Genomic DNA, 20310 nt, shown 5'->3' on the forward strand with positions numbered 1-20310 from the left:
TAGCCAAAGCAATTCCCATTGAAAAAAGCATGCGCTAGTGCATAATTAATGGAACAATTTTATTATTGGTCCTACTCAAATTTCTATTTTGTTTGGTGATTTTGGCTCTGTTTGAGATCGTTTAGTTAGAAGAGGTTAGGTTACCAACCGGTTTTGTTAAAAGCTACACAGTTTTCTATTAAGAATAAAGTGCTTTGATAGGAAGGCATTTTTCTTTTGGATAAAAAATTGAGTGTATCCGTTAAAGAGTAAATGAAGATAACATTACACAGTCACTTACCTAACAATATGATTAGAAAATTCTAAAGTAAGTAATTAAACATAATGTTATCCTAGAGTGAAGTTTTAAGTAACTAATAACCTGACACTATCAGAGAAAGTTTGGAACACAGTAAAAAAAACCTTCCCCAATTTATTCATGATCCTAAAGGTGTCCCCTACACAGAGGGGTTCCCCAAAACTACCAATAGAAACATCCATGCCCTCTGCCTTGGGAGGGGGTTTAGCCACTGTAGAAACCCTAGCAGCGCACTTCTTCAAGGCTTCTTCGGTTAAGCCTACATAGTAAACTTCCGGGACTTCAAACCCTCAACTTTGGGGTTATTTTTCCAACCAGGAGGACGAACTACCCTTCGTTTCTTGAAAGGTGACACTAATAGAACCCCATTTTTGTTCTTCAAAGCTAGAGCAGGTTCAAAATCAAGTTGCACTGGAGCATGAGTTTTTACCGGTTCTTCTTGGCGCGTATGCTTACTGTAGGTTTGCAATGCCATAGACGCCTCTTTGAGCTCGAGAGGGCTATAGCAATAGCTTTAGCTGAAGGCCACCTTGGCCTAACTTTAGGATATCAATTTGAAATTTGGGTGGCACTATGGCTGCGGGTATGAAGAATCAACATCAGCAAGGTGAGGACACGGGCTTGTTTGGCTGGTGGCATGGTGCCGATGCCGTCATTGGCGAAGGCTATAGTGTGTTGCCGGCGCGTGCTAGCTTTAAAGTGGTGGCAATGAGGTGGCTACCAGGCGGTAAGAATTCCTTCTTCTCTAGGGAAGGAGTTCATAGGATCTCGTCTTTGGAATATGTCGCAAAGAGTGTACGCAGCATCTATGCCCCTTTGATTCTCGTGGATGTTTGTAGGGTAGTTTTGATTGTGCTTTATGATCTTTAAAGTGTTGAATTGTTTAGATAATGACTTTTTTATTAGTCTCCGTTAAAGTGAGTCGTTATGTGTAATTTAACTGATCAATAAAATGAATGGATATTTTTCTTAAAAAAAAAAAAAAAACTTTATTAAAACTATAAAAGCGGGCTGCGCCGAACTCGTCCAAGTAAAGCTGTGCCTATAATTCACTTGATTGATTCTCTTGTTCAAATTTGAATAGGAGACAATGAGCTTAGCACTCGTCCAGGGTTATTCTTCCTCTGAAGAAGAAGAAGAAGCAGAAGAAGGCCAAAATGGCCTCCATTACCATAACTCATCGGACGACGACGGCGACGGCGTTGAGCACAAATTAGCATCCTCCTCCGTTTATGAGTCGTCCCGACCCACCGCCTCCAATACCTCCGCCCTCCCGTCTGCTTCCGACGCCTTCTCCGAGGTACCTCTCTTCTCTCTTCTTCTTTCTCTGCAATTCGAAATTCAAAATTAGGGTCTCAGAATTGAACTGTTTGTTTGTGTTTGTTGTGCATTCCTGGAGATTTCGGGACCCCCTGCTTTTCTGAACAACTGCGTCCAAGAATACTCCCCCCAGCAAGTGAGGCATGATGCTCGTCACAACAAACATCGCAAGGAAAAGAAAGACTTACCAGCTGGTATTCAATTGCTCCTCTGTTTTCTTTTGTTTTGCATTATCATCCATTATAGACTCCATTACTACTTAGGCTTATCAAGTTGGGGTGGATCCATGTATGCATGAGTGGGTGAGATCTTAGTGCATTATCTACTATAATGTGTGAGGTGATTATCCTTAAAGAGCCACACACGACTAGCCGGACAATTTTGTTCCAAGGGCTCAAGTGATTAGACAATGTAAAAACATGTGATATTCAGTCACTCCCAGCCTTAGGGTTACACATCAGTGTCTTTTTCAGCATGACTCTAAAGCTTTGCTGCGCTGAACCATATTACCGGTATTAGTCTTCCCTTGAGCAATAAATCCAATCTGACACCTGTACCTTAGGCTGTACTTTAGCCTCCCAAATTACAAAAGGAATAGATTGAGTCAAAAGGGGTTGTCCATCAAGTCCTAGAATAAAATGTACAAGAAAACTTCCAGCAACGACCTTCTTCTATGTGGTCTAGAAAAGAGCAGCACCACACTCTATTTGAGGTAATTAGTACATGAGTTCCTCACTTTCTGGATCATTACCATTCAATTCAAACCTAAAATCATAGCTTATAGGAAGGAAAAAAGAATTAACACACATATGAATGAGGAAAAGAATGTGACAATGCTAGTCCAACCCAACTTTCTTCCAAAAAGTTTACCCTTCCTCCATTCCCCATCATAAAATTGCAACAAGCAGAGAATCGGTTGATGCCTAGTGTATGTCTTTTGAAATAGTTTGAGTTGAACCCTGAAGCATCATATTGGAATCCCAGCCATTTACTTGCAGCCCATATTTGCTTTTAATGGCGGCATAATGGGTCCCTTTCCTGCTGGCATCTCAATATCCATTTCCAGAGCAAAGAGTTATTTTCTCTTTTACTTGCGACATTAGTTGCAAATTTGTCATTGGTCTTTTTCCATTTCTTTCCTTCAACCACCCTTCCTAGGAACAGTTTCTCATCAATCTCTATTTCTTTTTTACCTGACCAGAAGGATTCTAAAATAGAAAGACAATAAAATTGGTAAGCTCAAGGCTGATTGTACCAGTGTTAATCTCCCTCTTGATAAAAGTCCTTCCAACCTTTTATTATGTTCAAATTTTCTGCCATCAGATCTCAAAAGCTGAGTAGCTGACCATCTTTCTACCCCTCGATTCCCTCTTAGAGACAGCCCCAAATAATTGATTAGTCATATTCCCCTATCCCACATCCTAGGGATTCAGATCTCAAAAGCTGAGTAGCTGACCATCTTTCTACCCCTTGATTACCTCTTAGAGACAGCCCCAAATAATTGGTTAGTCATTCCCCTATCCCACATCCTAGGGATTCAGTTAACCCCTCCACTTCTTCCCGAGTGCTAATCCCAGATTTTGAGAATTTTCCGTCTGTTGATTGTCAACTGAGAACATACTTAACAGGATTTAGTAACCCTTAAAAGATTGGCAAAGAAATGATTCTCCTTGAGGAAAATAAACAAATGGTATCATCTGCAAATTATAGATGAGAGATTTCCGCTACTCACCCCACTCTTCAAACCTGCAACCATTTGCACCTCCCTAGCTCTATTTAAACTTATTGGTCCAAAGTCTTCAACTTGAATTGTATCTATTTATTTATTTATTTATTTTTTGGTGTGGAAACCAGCAAATTTAGGTCTCATTAGTGATTGCATTCACAACCAATGCTGCAGAAAATTTCATCAGACTTTGATCCAGTCCCCCCTCGGCATATCCCAACAATGTTGATAAACTGATTAAATTCCCACCAAAGATCCTTTAGGATGACCAGATGATGCAGGACAGAGACAAGAGTGGGCTAGGAAGTGTAGAATCTTTAAGAAATAGGTTATTTTAGAAGAAAGAGGAGGTTTTAGCTGCTGGAGTTTTTGTGGAATTAGGGAATAGAGAGCAAAAGGGGGGAGAAAACAGTGAATGGGATAGGAGAAGAGAAACCAAGGCACTGAGCCTTTGATAAACCTCCATTTTATTTCACTCCAATTCAAGCTTTTGCTTACGATAGTTAAACCTATTACAGGCTTTAGACTCACAGAAGATTAAAAGACAATAAAGACAAAAAAGACAAGTTACTTATCTTAAGACTTAATAGACTCTTAAAAGCACTAGACTCGTATAAATACCCTTCATAAAACTGAAAATGACTCTTGGTTTGTTTATTTATTATAAATTACCAATTTAGATTCAGCTACAGACACTTCACTTTGAACCAAAACGGGCTAGGCTTAGTCTTAGGCTTCCAAAGAGTGTAAATCTTTACTAACCAAGTTGTGGCCGCCACATTACTAGGTGATTTTGGCTCACAGCCTTCATCATCTCATCCTCCTGAAAAGGTCTCTCTTACCAAGTTGCCTCATTTTCCCCAATGGCATCCATTCCAGGTCTTTGATTCTGCCTTTGTAATTCTTCTTTAGCACAAATAATTTAATAAAATCTGGTCATTTTCTTTATTCTTCCTTCCTATTCAGCAATTGTCCCATCACTGAACTTGAGGCCATTCTACATTAAAAAATATAAAAAATGTCTGTTACATCAGAATTCATTGGAATTGGATAGACAGCATATCAACATAAAGAAACTGATGTCTATTTGGAAAATCTTTGTTATGCATTATTTACAATATGGTGTCTGATTGTGGTTTGTACTGTCTGTGGATGCATTATTTACAATATAGTGCTTCTTCATCAGGAAACAACTTTCTGATAGATGAAAACATAGAACAGAACTTGGTCGTTGAATTTAGAACAAAGTTTTGAAATTAATCATGCATTTAGTACCATGACTTTTAATAGTTCAGTATCATTTTTAATAAAGAGATGGTTTTTTATATGACCTTTGTGTGCCCTTTCTTTCGCCTAAATTGAAGAGATTCGGACTATTGTTTTATTGTCTATAGGTGCAGTAGTGGAGTCCAAAGCTCATTTAGTTGGTATCCATGAACGAGTAAGAAGTGATCTTGATGGTAAGCAACCTCCAACAGTAGCTGATGCAAGCACAAATCAAGGAGGCAAGCGTGTGGCAACTGTAACAAATCCCAGTGCAGAGGATGCTGCAGCGCTTCTGAGGTACATATTGCCTTCTCTTGGATTATTCTTTCCTCCTAAGAAACTTGGCCTTGTAATTTACTAATGTGAAATATTTTGTCCTGATAGGATGTGTTTGCAATGTGGAATACCCAAGACCTTCTCCAATGCACGGGGAATGGTCTGCCCAGCATGTGGTGATCGGCCTGTAGAGGCAACCGACGACTCCAAGAAGAAGGGGTCTACAATCAAAGATAAGGAGAAGAATAAGAGGATGAAAGGCCAGTCATCTCATGCTACATGGAAAAGTGAAACTGAAATGCAGCTTCGACAGCAATTTGACTAGTAGGATCATCTCAGGTATTACCTGGAATGGAACAGCATAACATGTCATAGGTTTATTGTTACATCCATGTAGCTGCAAATCAATAGTTAGTAGGCCCAAAGTGCAACAGGTGAATGTGATGTATGCTATGCTCTGGTATCGTGTCAAAATGTGTTCTGTACTTTTCTTTTCACCTATTACTAGAGGTGGCTCTCCTTTTCTGGTTGGTAATAACTCTCCTGGTTCAAAGCGTGGCGAAACGTCAAACTGACTTGCTTGATTAACTTTATCTCAGTAGAATGATCTTGTATTGTTGAAATGGTCTGTTTTGTATTTTTTGGTCTGATATATTAAACTAATTCCTCTAGATTAATTTTTCTTCTCTGGCAAAGAAAAAGAAAAGAACAGATGGTCATGTGGGTATAAAAACTGAACGTGAATATAATCTGCAAATGGCATGGGCAAGAGGCACAAAATTATCCTCGAATTAATCATATTTTGTCTGCTGCATTTCATGTCATTATCATACTTTTCTTCTGTGAAAAAGGAAGCCTACTGTCATGATTTACCTCCCTGACGTTTACACCTTAAATTAGTGCCATATATTTTTTTAATTTACTCATTTGATGCACCTTAAATTAGTGCCATAAATTTTTTTAATTTACTCATTTGATGCCCAAGTCCGTAAATGTATTAAGATTAAAAAAAGTAATGATAAGTGAATAATAAATGCCTACCATTAATGAACAGAAAATTTGTATATAGATTGCCTCTGATGTGGGATAGGTTTGTCTACAGTTGTCCTGGAAGTTTACCCAGGAGGGTTGTGAACTTGTATATAGATTGCCTCCCGGGCAGGATTTGGCCTGTGTCCTTGCCTGAGTTTGGTGATAGTGGTTCCGTATAAGCCCTTGGTTACTCCAGCAGGCTGGTGGTATAGCCGGAATAGTCACCATATGGATGCTACATGGTGGTAAGCAGTATGACATTTTTTTCTAGAAAGTGGCGTGTTGTTTGTAATACAATTGTGCGCTTAGGCAAACAAATGGCTAGTCGATTATTTTTGCTTAGAATACACAGTCGTTATTTTTTCGTTACAACGCAAAGTTGTTCTTCTTTTGTAAAGTATGCTTTTTTGCGAGCTTAATTTGAACTTGGAATGAAATGATATTAGGGGTTAGACTTGAGAGAATTAAATTGACTATTTTAAGCGTATGTAAAACTTGGTGGGAATTATCTTTCATATTTTGGTACAAAGATGAAATTATTGGATTTGGAAGTTCAGCAGTTCCAAGTTCAAGATAATCTCAAACAATCAATTTCACCACCTTTATATGTCAGCATTGATGTTAACCCTCGAATTTCTTTGGTCAAAGTAGCCGGCAATAACATAATCCTTGTGGGTTAGAATAATTGGAATATTTACTGATTGATCATTGTTTGTTTCATCAAACAAGATGAACTGATAAAGTAAGATATAACTAAAAGATCAATTAATGCTTATAAAGTAATACTACACTCAAAGACCAACTATATGTTAATGTCAACAAGTCTTCGGTGACCTTTAAATTATGCTATAAAACATCCAACAAGCTCAGTGCCATTGTACAATTCAATACAGCAACGTTGTCGCCATAGCCATTTCCAATAGCAGAGTTATGGAGATCAACTTGTCCAGCATCACCCTCCGTCCATTCCGGCTATCAGATGTCGAAGATCTCATGACATATGCCGGCGATGAGCAAGTGACTCAACACCTCAGATGGAAGACTTTGACAACCAAAGAGGAGGCTCTCACTTTCCTCAAAGATGTTTGTATCCCCCACCCTTGGCGCCGGTCAATATGCATTGATGACCATTCAATCGGCTTCATATCGGTCTTTCCGTGGTCAGGAGATGAGAGTCACAAGGCTGATATCGGGTATGCTATATCCCCAAAGTACTGGGGACAAGGAATAGCCAGTGAAGCAGTTAAGACTGCTGTCCCTCAAGTGTTCAAGGACTTCCCTCATTTGCTTAGGTTGCAAGCTTTTGCAAATTCAAAGAATAAGGCCTCTCAGAGGGTTTTGGAGAAAGCTGGGTTTCAGAAGGAGGGTTTGTTGAGAAAATATGGATGTCTTAAGGGAGAAATTATTGATTTGGTTGTTTATAGTTTTCTATCAACAGATTAGACTAGTAGACGTCCGAGAATCCAGCAATGAATAATTGGTCTTCTATGCTAAATATGGGGACTTTTATGTATGTAACTTTTTTATTATAAGTAATTGTGATAAACTTTGCTCCTATCAGCTGTGTTATAACACATCTGGTTCTCTAATTTAGATGTCTACAAGCTTGCAAAAGAAAGTGTGCAATTTCCCTAATTTTTTATCAGTGAGGCAAAAGGATAATACATTGTCACTTGCATCCAAGGAATATATGCCTACTCTTCCCTTATCCAATACTCTCTGGGACTCCTGACTCCTGAAAAATATTTCTTTGTAAAAGGGAAGAGCAGGGATATTGTTTTACATTGTGGTTAACAATGATTAGTCAATTATTTGCTTTTGTCCATCTCATGCACATCTTTCGTGAATATAATATGACCGCGGATGCTTTGGCTAGATGCAGCATTGATCATGAGCCTGGCCTCATCACTTTTACGGATCCTCCTATTCAGGCTACCCAATCCTTTCTTGATGACCTTGCTACTGTAACTAGAACTAGGAGAACTGTTTCTTCTTAGCTTTTTCTTTGTTTCTGTTTGGGACTTTGGGCCTTTTAGGTCCCGCTTGTAACTAAAAAAAAAAACCAATAATTAGTCAATAATCAATTGTATGAAAAAAGAAGAGGGAAAAAACAGAAGAAGCTGTGGAACAGAAGTATATGTATATATAGCTACATTTGCTGCAGCACCATCTCAAACAGAAATGTGTTTTGGTATCAATTAGATCAAAAGGAGGACAAACTATTACTATTTCTATGGACACTGTACAAAAGACCACAACGTACCTAGACAGCTGAAGCTTTTGAGTCGCTCAATGAAATGAACCTTCGGGCAAACACACCTCATGATGCCAAGGCCTTTAGCACTTCCACCATCAAAACTACCCGATTGATTGATGCCGACAACCACTCCACCACGGTGCATCGCCAAAGAGAAATGAGTTGATGCTAGCTCCACCCAAGAGCCACCAAAGAAATCAAGGGGAGCAACTCTATTGCTGTTTGAAAACCTTAGAGCAAGCTCACTCGTTGGGTCATCAGGTCATCCACTATTCACTACAGTTTAGTTTAATTTCACCTCTCTAGATTACGGGTATAGTGTATTTTGTGCCCTGGGTCACTCGGAGTCACTTTTTGGGTCACCATCGTAATTTGGTGACCGAGGTGACCATGAAAACTGTGCCTGTGACCCAGATGGTGAATATTAACACAAAAAAATAGTATCTGATGAGTGATGACCCAACGGGTGACTTGCTCTAAGCAGGAGTGTTTGCCTATGGCTATAGTTGGTTACTTACCAATTTACCATAAGAAAAATAGAGAAGGCACTTCAAAAAAAAAAAAAAAAGGGGTAGGATCTGTAATTTGTTATATATTTATTTTATTTTTTCGCAAAGCGACCTTCAAAATTGGTCAGACTCATAGTTCGATCTCTCTTCTAATCTGAGGAGGAGACGATGTGGAGGAACTCGGTGAGTTTCTCGTCCAAGTTGATCAATTCCAACAAGTCGCTGTTCAATCCTTCCAGTTGTTCTGGAGCAAACGACGTCGTTCGGCCACTGCTGCACTGCCGCTCCGAATTCCACCCGTATTCCTCTTCACCCCCGTCGTCTTCGGATTATCTCAAACTAGGTTTTCAGCCGTCCGATGGACTCCCAGCCCTTTCGGCTGCCGCCGTTGATCTCGCGTCTTTGGCCTCCAAATCTGCCCAGCTGACTCGTCACTATGGCCGCTGCTATTGGGAGCTCTCCAAAGCTCGCCTCAGGTACACGTTCAGTTTACTGTAAAGAATATCATTTCTGGGAGGTTATGACTGATTTTGATTTTTGGTTGTGTTTGTCCTAATTGAAATTGTTGATATTTGGGAATAGCTAAAAATAGAGCTTGTTGATGTTGGATTGGAATTCCTTTTGTAATCGCCTATTAAACGTATGCAGTCGTTCATTGGTGATTATTTGTCTGTTCTGGATAGTTGTGATCATGTGGTTTCGTTACTTCTTTAATATCAGAAGCACTATATCTCGCTTTCGTACTGGACTGACTCTCGTAGGGGCTTGTGAACTTTTTGTCACATGAACTCGGTTTAAGAAGTTGTCTGACTATTTTTTGTTTTTTTTTTTGTTCAATTGCAATTCAGCATGCTAGTTGTTGCAACTTCTGGAACTGGATTTGTTCTTGGAAGTGGCAGTGCCGTCGATTTTGCTGGACTTTGTTGCACATGTGCTGGTACAATGATGGTTGCAGCATCTGCTAACTCTTTAAACCAGGTTTGTTCTTGTTCTTGTAACACTTTGTTTTTTCTTCTTCTTACACACATGTACATAAATAAATGTTTTCTTTTATGTCATTCTCATGTTATTTCCGATAAACAAGTGGTACTAGCAATGACATGGCAGTGAACATTAAGTCATTATTTTGTTTAAAGTATGAAGGCCAGTCATCCTATTGAAGATTATATTGATAAATGCTTACGAATATATGATACAGTAGGTAAAACACTTTTTACTTGCTTCATTATCTTCTGCGTGCTTATTATATTTGTATGGTGCAATAACATTAAATTCCGCATCTTACTTCACAGACTTTTCCCACATTCTCTAATTATGTTAATGAAGAAAACAACTGAGAAAAGGATGAACCCAACGGGGTAAAAAATCACTCCTAATACAGCATTAAAGGAACTTTAAGAGCTCCCTTTTTCTGTTGACTGATTATGGTACATTTTTTACTTTGCGATAGTAAAATTTTGTTCAGCAGTTGATCTTGAGGTGGTTTATGTGGTCCAAGTAGCGGAACATTGCACACAATATCTTTACTCTTTAGTGTTTTAATGTGACTTTCTGACTCGATAATGTGTTGAGCTATTGTTAATTTTTCTGTTATAGGTGTTCGAGAAGTATAATGATGCCAAAATGAAGAGAACAATGCAAAGACCCCTACCTTCAGGACGCATTACGAGGCCTCATGCAGTCGCCTGGGCATGTACTGCTGGTTTAGCTGGCACTGCTTTGTTGGCAAGCAAGGTGGCCCAATAAAAATACTCGCTTCTAAAACTATTGTATGACATTAGAATTTATCGGCTATCAGTTTGGGACTCATGTTGCAGTTTTTCTGACAAGGTTGTTGCAGGCTAATATGCTGGCTGCTGGTCTTGCTGCTTCCAATTTAATACTTTATGCATTCGTGTATACTCCATTGAAGCAAATTCACCCAGTAAATACATGGGTTGGCGCTGTTGTTGGCGCTATCCCACCACTTCTAGGGTAAAGTGTTCCCTGCTTCTATAAGAAATGTTCTTTCATTGAAATTCTTGCTCTGTTAGTAGCTTTGACTTTTGAAAAAATGTGTTATAAAACGCTAAGTAGCTGTAATCCAAGTGTTTGTGAGTGTGCGTGCACACACCTTGTGCAATTGCTTTTGGCTCTAGGTTGGGCCATTTACTTGTTAATCTCATTTTCTATGTTTCTTTCTTTTGTGTTCATGCAATTTCTCCATGCTACATTCTTATGCTCTTACGAAGTTCATATGTTTGTTTCTCCTATGAACTTCAATTTTAACCTCAAAAAAATAAAAAAGTTTAAAAACAATTTTGCTCCTCAAGGAACTTTGCAAGCTTGCTAATGTGCAGTCTAATTAGAAAAAGAATATGTGGAATATGTAACTTTTTAAAGTTTTCAACTACGTTTGTAGATGTCGAGTTTATTACTTATTGTGTGCAATCCTAGCTGTATATGAGTTCTTGTTTCAACTTCTGGGAAGTGAACTATAGCACATCTTGCAGAACATTATATGATTGTTTTCCAGTTATGGACATGCCTAATCCTGTAGGATATGACCTTAAAAATACAAAACTGGAAAGAAAAATCTTTATAAATGTGGGAAAAACTTTTAGAAATTCTTTCCTCACAATCAACTTATTATGCAGTTGTTATTGACCTCAGTTTATTACCACACTAAACCAGTTGATATGGATTGAGTTTTTATGCAGAACCATATATTCCTGCATGCTTTCTCATGATTCCTCTTTCGGACTTTCAGTTGGGCGGCAGCATCTGGCCAGGTTTCACTCAATGCAATGATTCTCCCAGCTGCTCTATATTTTTGGCAAATACCTCATTTTATGGCCCTTGCATACTTATGCCGCAATGACTATGCTGCTGGAGGGTATGTATGTTCTTTCATCTGAAGTCCTGATGTGTGAAAAGTAATTGGTGACTGCATGTCACCAGTTCTTTCAAGGTCTTACTTTAGCCATTTTGGCATCAATTGGATTTGCTCACCTGTTACGTTGGGGAATTGTTTCAAAATGGGGTATTTATTTTCTACATCTGTTCCATGATATATGGTTATATATCAAGAATTAGTCAATGTTTGAGAATGCGCTACGAGTACAATGCAGATATGAATATATCACCCAAAACAATGCAGAAATGATTACATTAACCAAAAAAAATCTCTGGTGTAGTGGTGTTCAATGTGCTTTGTGGGCCACAATTATTTGTGCAGTTCACTAGTTTCTTTGGTGTGACACCCTCTAATGTTTTTCTTATTTGCTGTACATTCAGGTTTAGGATGTTCTCTCTTGCTGATGCTTCTGGTCAAAGAACAGCTGCAGTGGCTTTAAGGAATTGTGCTTACCTTATCCCTTTGGGATATGTGGCATATGATTGTGAGTCAGAAGATTCCCAAACAGAATAGTTCATGCCTTTTAATCTTATTTTATCAAAGTTTCATTTGTATTTTGTATCTGGCATTGGTGTTGTTACTTTGTTTTCTATCCTTCAGTATGGGAAAAATTTATTGCTTCAGATTACTTGTGATTTCACAGTTGATCTTTTTGTCTGTAGGGGGTGTCACTTCTGGATGGTTTTGTATTGAATCTACCATTCTTACTCTCGCAATAAGTGCAACGGCATTTTCATTCTATAAAGACCGTACGACACATAAAGCTAGGAGGATGTTTCACGCCAGCCTTCTTTATCTTCCTGTATTTATGTCAGGGATTCTGTTTCACCGTATCTCTGATAATCAGCAATGCCTTGTTGAAGGGAGTTCACAGAGTATTGCTGAGCTTTCAATGTCCTCACAAGATGGAAGTGTCATCCAGAAAGACAAGTTAAAGAAGCATCGCCCACCTGTATCATATGCTTCTGTTGCACCTTTTCCTTTCCTTCCTGTTCCATCATATGTGTCTTCATGAATATTTGAGTCCCCGGGTTTTGTAGAATAAAGGTCGAAAGCAGCCTAGTAAATATTTTTTGTGCAAAGATGCACGTATATTTTCCAAAGTAAGCCTTGCATGACAAGTTGAAAGCCTGTCTTTTGTTGCAAATGCAATCCTTTATTTTTTTTTGCCTTTTCCTTTACCGGCAAATGTTGTATTTTGCTTTCACGAGGTTTAAATACTTTTGAATTATACATGTATTGTTCATTTGAGGTCTGAGAAATTAGGCCTACTTTCAACAATTTTCTTATCACGATTCACCTCATTGTTCAGGTTTCAAGTACTTGCATTGCTCAATCTGGAGAATCAATAGTTGAGAGATGAATTCGCCTATAGTCTCTTGTTTCTCAATATCATTGGTGCTTTTGGCAGCTTTTAGCAAACAAAATAAAAGAAAACATCTTATGAATGATGGAGCATCTCTAAGTTACAAAGTTGATTGCTGTGTAATCCAACAGTTCGTTCTTTGGCAGTGCAATGATATGAAAGACGCTCTTTACATGTCAAGAACATCAATATGTGCCATATGTTTACATTGGAGGCATCTTTGTCGGCTTTAGGTCAACAAATTCTTCAATTTCTTCTCTGTTAAATGGTATACTTTAGGTTAAGAAACTCTTCAATCTCTTCTCTGTTAAATGGTAGAGGTAACACCGCATATGCATATCTTTGCACCAAGCCAGGTTTCTTTCATGCAAATCACCTTATATTAACCAACTACAACTGAGAGGCTTCAAAACCTCAAGTTTCACTAACGACCAATAACAACTTCATAGAGGCTTTCATCCGTTCAATTTTCCTCTTTTACCATATAACCGTGACGATGCAGGACATCGACACCAAGCTATCATGCTGAGTAATGATTTCACTGCACTTGCACACATCATGGTATGATCAGCTACAGATAGACAATAGCCTGTGTTTCAGTATGACAATAGCCATCCTGGAGCTGTCGGGCTAGTTTCTCGCGATGGCGCAGTGAACCACATCTGGAAAAACGTTTACCAAAAGCTGCCAATGATCAAGGAAGCAATGCTTCGTGAAAGGAGAGAACCTACTGGTGTTTCAGTTCCACGCCGTTGTCATTGTACATGACTCATACGCCTATACTAATTCATTACTGTATATATATCTTGTGTTGCAATAGTTTTGGTCCCTTTTTCTATTTTACGCGAAAAGTCAGATATCAACGGTGATTCACATTAGTAATTCTGCCTTGTAAACTGCTTTCTCTCTCTGATGCTGCCTTCCTTTTTTGTTATCATTCAGATGATTGCTCCAGCTTGATGCTACGATCTAAGAGATTTGTAGTGACGTTTCGTAGCGATTTTATCATTTCTAGTTTTTTTCTTTTTTTTTCATTATCTTGAGAGTTTTTAGCAATTGAAAAATTCAGAAACTTAGTAAAAGTTATGACTTGCCTCTTCCTAAACCATTCTTTGGAAGTCCTTGTAAAAATCCTTGTTGAGCCAACCTTGAAGTTATCTTTCAGCCCGAAAGGAGGAAAAGAAAGTGAATAGACTAATCCAAACACCATGCATTTACCAGTTCTGTGTCTCCGCTGAACGGAAAAGCATAATTTTCCCATCGTACATAAATTACTACATAACAAGAGTATCTTTGAGGGTGACATGAAAGAACTACAGCAGCCATAACTCTCCGTAACAAAAGAACATGCCTCTTTTAACATCTAGTGTACAAAGCATCTCTCGTCAGCAAGAAAGGATAACCAATTCCCCTTCTCTTGGAAGGAAACAGCACAAAGAAGATAGATACTACAAACCCAACCACCAGAGGAAGGTTGTTGGTGATCCTCTTAGGCATTGCTGGATAATAACAACCCACTACATCATTATGTGAACCTGCAAATGTTAGAAATGCAACCAGAGAAACTGATGCATGGAAGAGGTCAGCCCACCTCAGCCTATAATCAGATGGAACGCAAGGCCTCTTCCGGCCACCATTGAAAGTCCAGATTCCCCGAAATGTGGCCACTCCATAGTATAACCTGCCTGTCGCTGTTTTAAAGCTATCAGTGAAGGTGAAAATGATGCAGGAGGCTGCTGAAAGGGCAATGAAGAAACCCATCAGCCAGCGGCTGAAGTCGGTGCATATGCCATCATTGGTAAGGAGAGGAGCAAATATGGCGAAACAAAGAATGGTGGCTGTAGGTAAAAGAACATTGAGGCGTGCAGTGCCACTCAATATTACATTCATGACATACATACAATGGGATTCATCAGTGTCATCTTCTTTAAAGCACAAGTAATCATCACCATTACCGTGGTCACTGCTATCAATCAGGTCATGGTTGATAGAGACGTCGTCCATTTCCGAAGAGGCAGTTGATGAGTTGAGGTGGTGATAAGCAAGTACTTGCTTTAAAGAATGCAAAACAAAGGTGATTATACAGACTAAACAGGATTCTTTGTTGAGGTGAGGGGGCAAGCAATTCCAATATTCCAAGAGCTTGTTGCCTTTTCGTTCTACTTCATAATTTATGGTCCTCCAGGACTTCTATTTTTGATCTAAACTCTAACATGTAGAGGGTAACGCTCCATGATAATTTAAAGATGTAAAGTGAACAGTATATCATTTAATCGAATGAAAAATCTTTTGGTATATTAATGTATTGATACATCAAATATACATAAACCTTACATCTCAAAACTAAAGTAATCACGGTACCAAATTCAGGGACTATTCTTTTGTAAATTTCAGTCGTACTGAAAATTAATCACAGCAGCCTCTTATGTAGAGCAGCTTGAAAGGACAAAGCTTTGAAATTCTACGACTGGGGCCATGTGTCCATTAAAGGTGAAACTAATAGTGATTTTGATTTTTGAGCTTGTAAATGACCGGGATCAATGTGCCATATGAGTTTACAGCAGACCATACACTTATGCAGTTATGCCCACCTTGGCGGTCAAAAAGTATGCTTTGTGTTTTTGGATTCACATATAGGATGTGCCTCATCGTTCATTGCTCCAGTATGTACGCAAATCATTTTTTTTTTTTGGTTAAACCAGTGTGTGCCGACTTATTTTGTTGAGGTAAATAGTTTAGTGAGGAAGAGTTGAGAATATCCACCTAACATGTTGCTAATTTGGTTTTCGTCCATATGCATTGGACCAATTTCATTGTTAATGAAAAGGACAAGCACCCAACAAAGAAAAAATGATACTGATAATCCAAGAATAACATTTTCATATACAAAAAAGAATATCATGCATCAACAATAACGCCAACTTGTTCCTTGATCACTCGCAACTCTACTTCCTAAATACGCTTTCCGAAACAATTATACTTGTAATCTGCACATTATGACCTACACTACTGACACTATCCCCAGAAATTTGCTAAAAATTGCATAATAACAGGGCAGAACTGAGACGACCAACTATTTACAGTATCCAAAGCTGTAATAGTAGCGCAAATTGCCATGAGGGGGATATCTATCAAATCCTGATCGTCTATCTTCTTCTTATGCAGATGATGAAAAGCAATAAACCAATCAAAAACACAAATATGACACATCCCATACTGTGAATCAGAAAACCTTGCTTACAATAGAGTAACATAGTCACAGCATTGTGAAGCCTTGCTTACAATAGAGTAACATAGTCATAGCATCGAGTATATACTTCACAGATGCGCGAGCAGAATGTAAATGAGGATGAATTGTGCATATGCATATCTTTGCACCAAGCCAAGTTTCTTTCATGCAAATCACCTTATATTAACCAACTACAGCAGAGGCTTCAAAACCTTAATCATATCTTTGCACCAAGCCAAGTTTCTTTCATGCAAATCACCTTATATTAACCAACTACAACTGAGAGGCTCCAAAACCTTAAGTTTCACTAACGACCAATAACGACTTCACAGAGGCTTTCATCCGTTCAATTTTCCTCTTTTACCATACAACCGTGACAATGCAGGACATCGACACCAAGCTATTCATGCTGAGTAATGATTTCACTGCACTTGCACACATCATGGTATGATCACTACATGATCAGCTACAGATAGACTTGGAACTCTACTTTTTAACAGCAGGATTCTGCCAACCCAAGTATGAGTCTAAAAATAGTAGCAGATATCCGTAGACAGGTCACTGGAGAAACAATGAATGAAGTCCTTCCTAACCTATTTCCCCCGGGTCCAGGAAATACGCGTACTTGAACAAAACAAACTGTACCACTAATTGTTGATTCGACCTCCAGAAGTCTACTCTTCACTTGACACTGAAGGAGAAAATGCTGACAGGAGATCTAGTTTATGGATGCAATCTATTTCCGTTCGGAACACCTAACTGAAATCATTCTCCCAAATACCCCATCCCCTGTTTAGCTATATGTTAGAACAAATCTATGTCACCAATAATCTCTGCAAGAACAAAGTCCATCTTGAAATCTGTGAAACCGGGCTCGATCCCTTACAATAATTTCCCTATTATATATTTCTGAAATAAGTTTCATCACGACATGACAATCATCACATATTCTTAGGTTCTTAATCACCTGAATTGGTGTCCCCTCATCAGTGCTGATCAAACCAAAAGCCACAGCCAACTTCTCACAATGGTAGCTCAATGCATTTTCTTTGTCCTCCTCCCCAATATCATGCAACACATGATTTGTCTTTGCAACATATCCATAGGCTTTAATCCTGCATTTGATCTCATCTAGCTTTGAATAAATCTCATGACTATTAACATGGTTTTGATCACCATTCACAAATTTGTGTATCACACCTTCAACTTCTATGTAACCGAAACCAGGTATCTTCTTCACATCCCTTCTCTTCATGGCTTCCCGCACCCTGCCTACATCATCCCATCTATTATGAGCCGCATAAACATTTGATAACAACACGAAATCACCACAACCCTCAGACCCCAACTCAACCAAGTTCCGTGACGCCATCTCTGCCATTTCCACATTCCCATAGGTCTTGCTGGCACCAAGCAAAGTCTGCCACAGTACTACATCAGGAAACATCGGCATAGATTTCACAATCTCATAAGCCTCTTGAAGTCGCCCAGCTCGTCCCAACAAATCAACCACAGTCCCATAATGCTTAACATTCGGTACCATCCCACTCCCCGCCATTGAATTAAATAACTTAACCCCATCTTCCACCAGTCCTGCATGATTGCACGCACACAACGCAGCAAGATACGACACTGCATCAGGGCACACTCCATTTTTACCCATCTTCTCAAAAAGCTCAAGCGCTTTGCAACCATCACCATGCATAGCAAATGCCATTATCATCGTATTCCAAGTTATCAAATTCTTCCCACATCTCATATTCTCAAACGCCTCATATGCTCTATCCACGAACCCGCATTTCGCATACATATCAATAACCGCATTGCAAACAATGACATGCGTATCAAGCTTGGCATTCACTATATAGGTATGTATTCTCTCTCCACCTCTCAATGCACCCAATTGAGAGCACGCCGAGAGCGCGCCGAGGACAGTGACTTCATTGGGCTTTAACCCCTCCTCCTCAGCCATTCTCTCAAACAAAGCTAAAGCCTCACTGGGTTGACTCCCCTGAGCCAACCCAGCAACCAAAGCATTCCAACAAGCTATATCCCTCTCAGGCATTTCGTCGAACACCTTCTGCGCAAAACCCAGCTTCCCAACTTTCGCGTACACGTCAAGCAAAGTAGTTCGCAACAACACATCACGTCCAAACCCGAAACGCAGAAGCTGAGAGTGAATCTGCATGGCCTCGGACAGCGCCAAGGCGCGTGCACACGCTTTGAGAGCGAAGGAGCAAGTGAGCGCGTCGACCTTTTGGGAAGAGCGCGACATGGTGGCGTACCATGTGACGGCTTGGGTGGGTTGGAGGCTCTGGGCGAGGCCTCGAACGACGGCGTTCCAGTGCCTGGTGGAAGGGCTTTGGAGTTGGTGGAAGAGGGTTGTGGCGTAAGGGAGATTGGTGATGGGGGGAAGAGCACAGAGCTCGAGGAGCTTGATGGTGATGGAGGGGTAGAGTTGGAATCGACCAATGGTTAAGAGGTGGGCTTGGAGCTGTTTGATGTGGGTGAGAGAGTCGCATTTCTGTAACAACAACTCCAATTTGGCCATTCCATCACAATGACGAGCAGGTCCGGAGGCATTTGTATCTTGTTCCAATCCAATAAAGAGGTTTTTCTTTTTTATGGGTCTTTTCCCGTACCCAAAAAGCCTGGGTATTTTTCCCAACTGCCCAACATTTTGGCATTACACTGTTGTTGATAGAAAAAGACTAACATGGGTGGTTTAAACAAACAAATGCCTTTTGTATCCTATGTTGACCTTTGAATTCTTCTACAGTTCTATTCAACAAAAAAGAGCAGTATTTAAAACGTCAAAACAAAAACAAGACTAGCCTTCAACATGTTACATTTCGCCTAACGACTCCTTGTCTAAGCGGCTATTCACAGGGCGGAATCACTGCTGCTTGTCTTAATTTTTTCTGTTTTAAAACTGATTCTTTCAGGTGAACAGTAAAGTTTTAGAACCTTGGATTTCCATGGGATGCATGCATTTTTTTATAAAAGTAAACTTATGAATGACAATTATCATGATAGACATGGACTGCTAATAACAAATGTACTCATAAAAACTATATTGGTTAAAGAAGTGGGTGAACATCCATCTGAATTTACTTATTCAAATATACATACATGTAAGACATTCAGAGCCTCATTCTCAGGTAAACAGCAAAAGCTGTTTAGCTATCCATAAGAATGAGAACAGGTACTTACTTGATGAAAGCACACTACTTCACACTTAGACAGGAAGGGAAGCACACTGCTATACTACTTGAGAGAATACTCTTCTGCTCAATTTTCTAAATTTTAACTTATAAGAGAGTTATTCGATGTTTTTTCGAATGCCTTCTAAGAGAAGCTAAGGCTCCTTATATAGGGAGCGGAACTCAAACTAGAATTCAAAATACAAAAATGTACAGAACAACTCCGTGACTCTTTGCTTTTCTGAGTGCTCCTGCTGGTGGAGGGCGTTCGGGGAAAAGCAAAAAGCAAGTTAGGTGAGAAGTGAAGTGTTTTTTATTTGTCCTTTTCTTTTGTGAAAAGGAAAAAGCAAAAGTAGCTTTTAGAAAAGTCTAAAGGTCTACAGTTGCTATTTTGGTGCTGATTCTTCACCTGTAACTTCACATGTTCTCGTCTGTTTCAGAATGGTGGCCAAAGACAAAGGAGTTGTTGTCTGCCTGGGCCATGCGAGTTATTGTTGCATTGTCCTCAACGTCTGTATCAACATACATTTTGTGGTGGTTGTCATTTTCAAGCTTTTCCACCCAGCGCATGCATGCCATCGTCGAGTCTATCTCTTTTCTGGTTAGGGATAGGAATAGGTCACTGCTGACTACGTCAGGATGATCGTAAGCAGTGATGATTGTTTTTTCTCCTGCTGCCAGGAAGGTATTGCTGATATCTTCAGAGATGATCTTCTTCATGTATTCCAAGGCCATGGCCTTCATCCAGGGAATGCTTGAATTTGGTTGACCATTGTACCCAACACAGGCTGGTTGAAGATATTTCCTTGGGATAATTCTCACATAATGATATGGAGAAATATATTCAATTTCACCGTTTGCCTTCTGGATCCATTCTGGAGGAGTGGATCTGAACTTCAGACGAATCATACAGTCATTTTTCCTGATGTTTT

General features: G+C 39.4%; 5 protein-coding genes across 6 annotated transcripts; 3 read left to right on the forward strand and 2 right to left on the reverse strand.

The window, feature by feature from the left end:
* The first annotated feature begins 1321 nt into the window (after nt 1–1321).
* LOC112168854 lies at nt 1322–6122 on the forward strand. Of its 2 annotated transcripts, XM_040509815.1 has the most exons (5): nt 1322–1598; nt 1698–1812; nt 4739–4907; nt 4995–5225; nt 5989–6122. In XM_040509815.1, exons 1-4 carry the CDS (start codon nt 1389–1391, stop codon nt 5209–5211), a joined length of 711 nt encoding a protein of 236 aa, XP_040365749.1. In that variant the 5' UTR covers nt 1322–1388; the 3' UTR covers nt 5212–5225; nt 5989–6122. The 2 variants fall into 2 exon arrangements, with proteins under 2 accessions (XP_040365749.1, XP_024161544.1); XM_024305776.2 differs by lacking the exon at nt 5989–6122 and having other exon boundaries at nt 4995–5509.
* Nucleotides 6039–7473, forward strand: LOC112168855 (uncharacterized N-acetyltransferase p20). Its single transcript, XM_040509816.1, has 2 exons — nt 6039–6163; nt 6812–7473. Exons 1-2 carry the CDS (start codon nt 6147–6149, stop codon nt 7359–7361), a joined length of 567 nt encoding a protein of 188 aa, XP_040365750.1. The 5' UTR covers nt 6039–6146; the 3' UTR covers nt 7362–7473.
* Nucleotides 7474–8799: 1326 nt separating this feature from the next.
* Nucleotides 8800–12872, forward strand: LOC112173250 (protoheme IX farnesyltransferase, mitochondrial). The gene is made up of 7 exons (XM_024310842.2): nt 8800–9160; nt 9533–9662; nt 10281–10418; nt 10525–10658; nt 11434–11559; nt 11961–12064; nt 12243–12872. Exons 1-7 carry the CDS (start codon nt 8853–8855, stop codon nt 12593–12595), a joined length of 1293 nt encoding a protein of 430 aa, XP_024166610.1. The 5' UTR covers nt 8800–8852; the 3' UTR covers nt 12596–12872.
* A 1430-nt stretch (nt 12873–14302) lies between these two features.
* On the reverse strand, nt 14303–14950 carry LOC112171225 (protein DMP7). The gene has a single exon (XM_024308436.1). It carries the CDS (start codon nt 14948–14950, stop codon nt 14303–14305), a length of 648 nt encoding a protein of 215 aa, XP_024164204.1.
* Nucleotides 14951–15789: 839 nt separating this feature from the next.
* Nucleotides 15790–18795, reverse strand: LOC112174666 (pentatricopeptide repeat-containing protein At1g34160). The gene has a single exon (XM_040509688.1). It carries the CDS (start codon nt 18724–18726, stop codon nt 16996–16998), a length of 1731 nt encoding a protein of 576 aa, XP_040365622.1. The 5' UTR covers nt 18727–18795; the 3' UTR covers nt 15790–16995.
* Nucleotides 18796–20310: the final 1515 nt, after the last annotated feature.

The sequence above is a fragment of the Rosa chinensis genome, chromosome 6 (assembly GCF_002994745.2).
Source record: "Rosa chinensis cultivar Old Blush chromosome 6, RchiOBHm-V2, whole genome shotgun sequence".
Lineage (NCBI taxonomy): Eukaryota > Viridiplantae > Streptophyta > Magnoliopsida > Rosales > Rosaceae > Rosa > Rosa chinensis.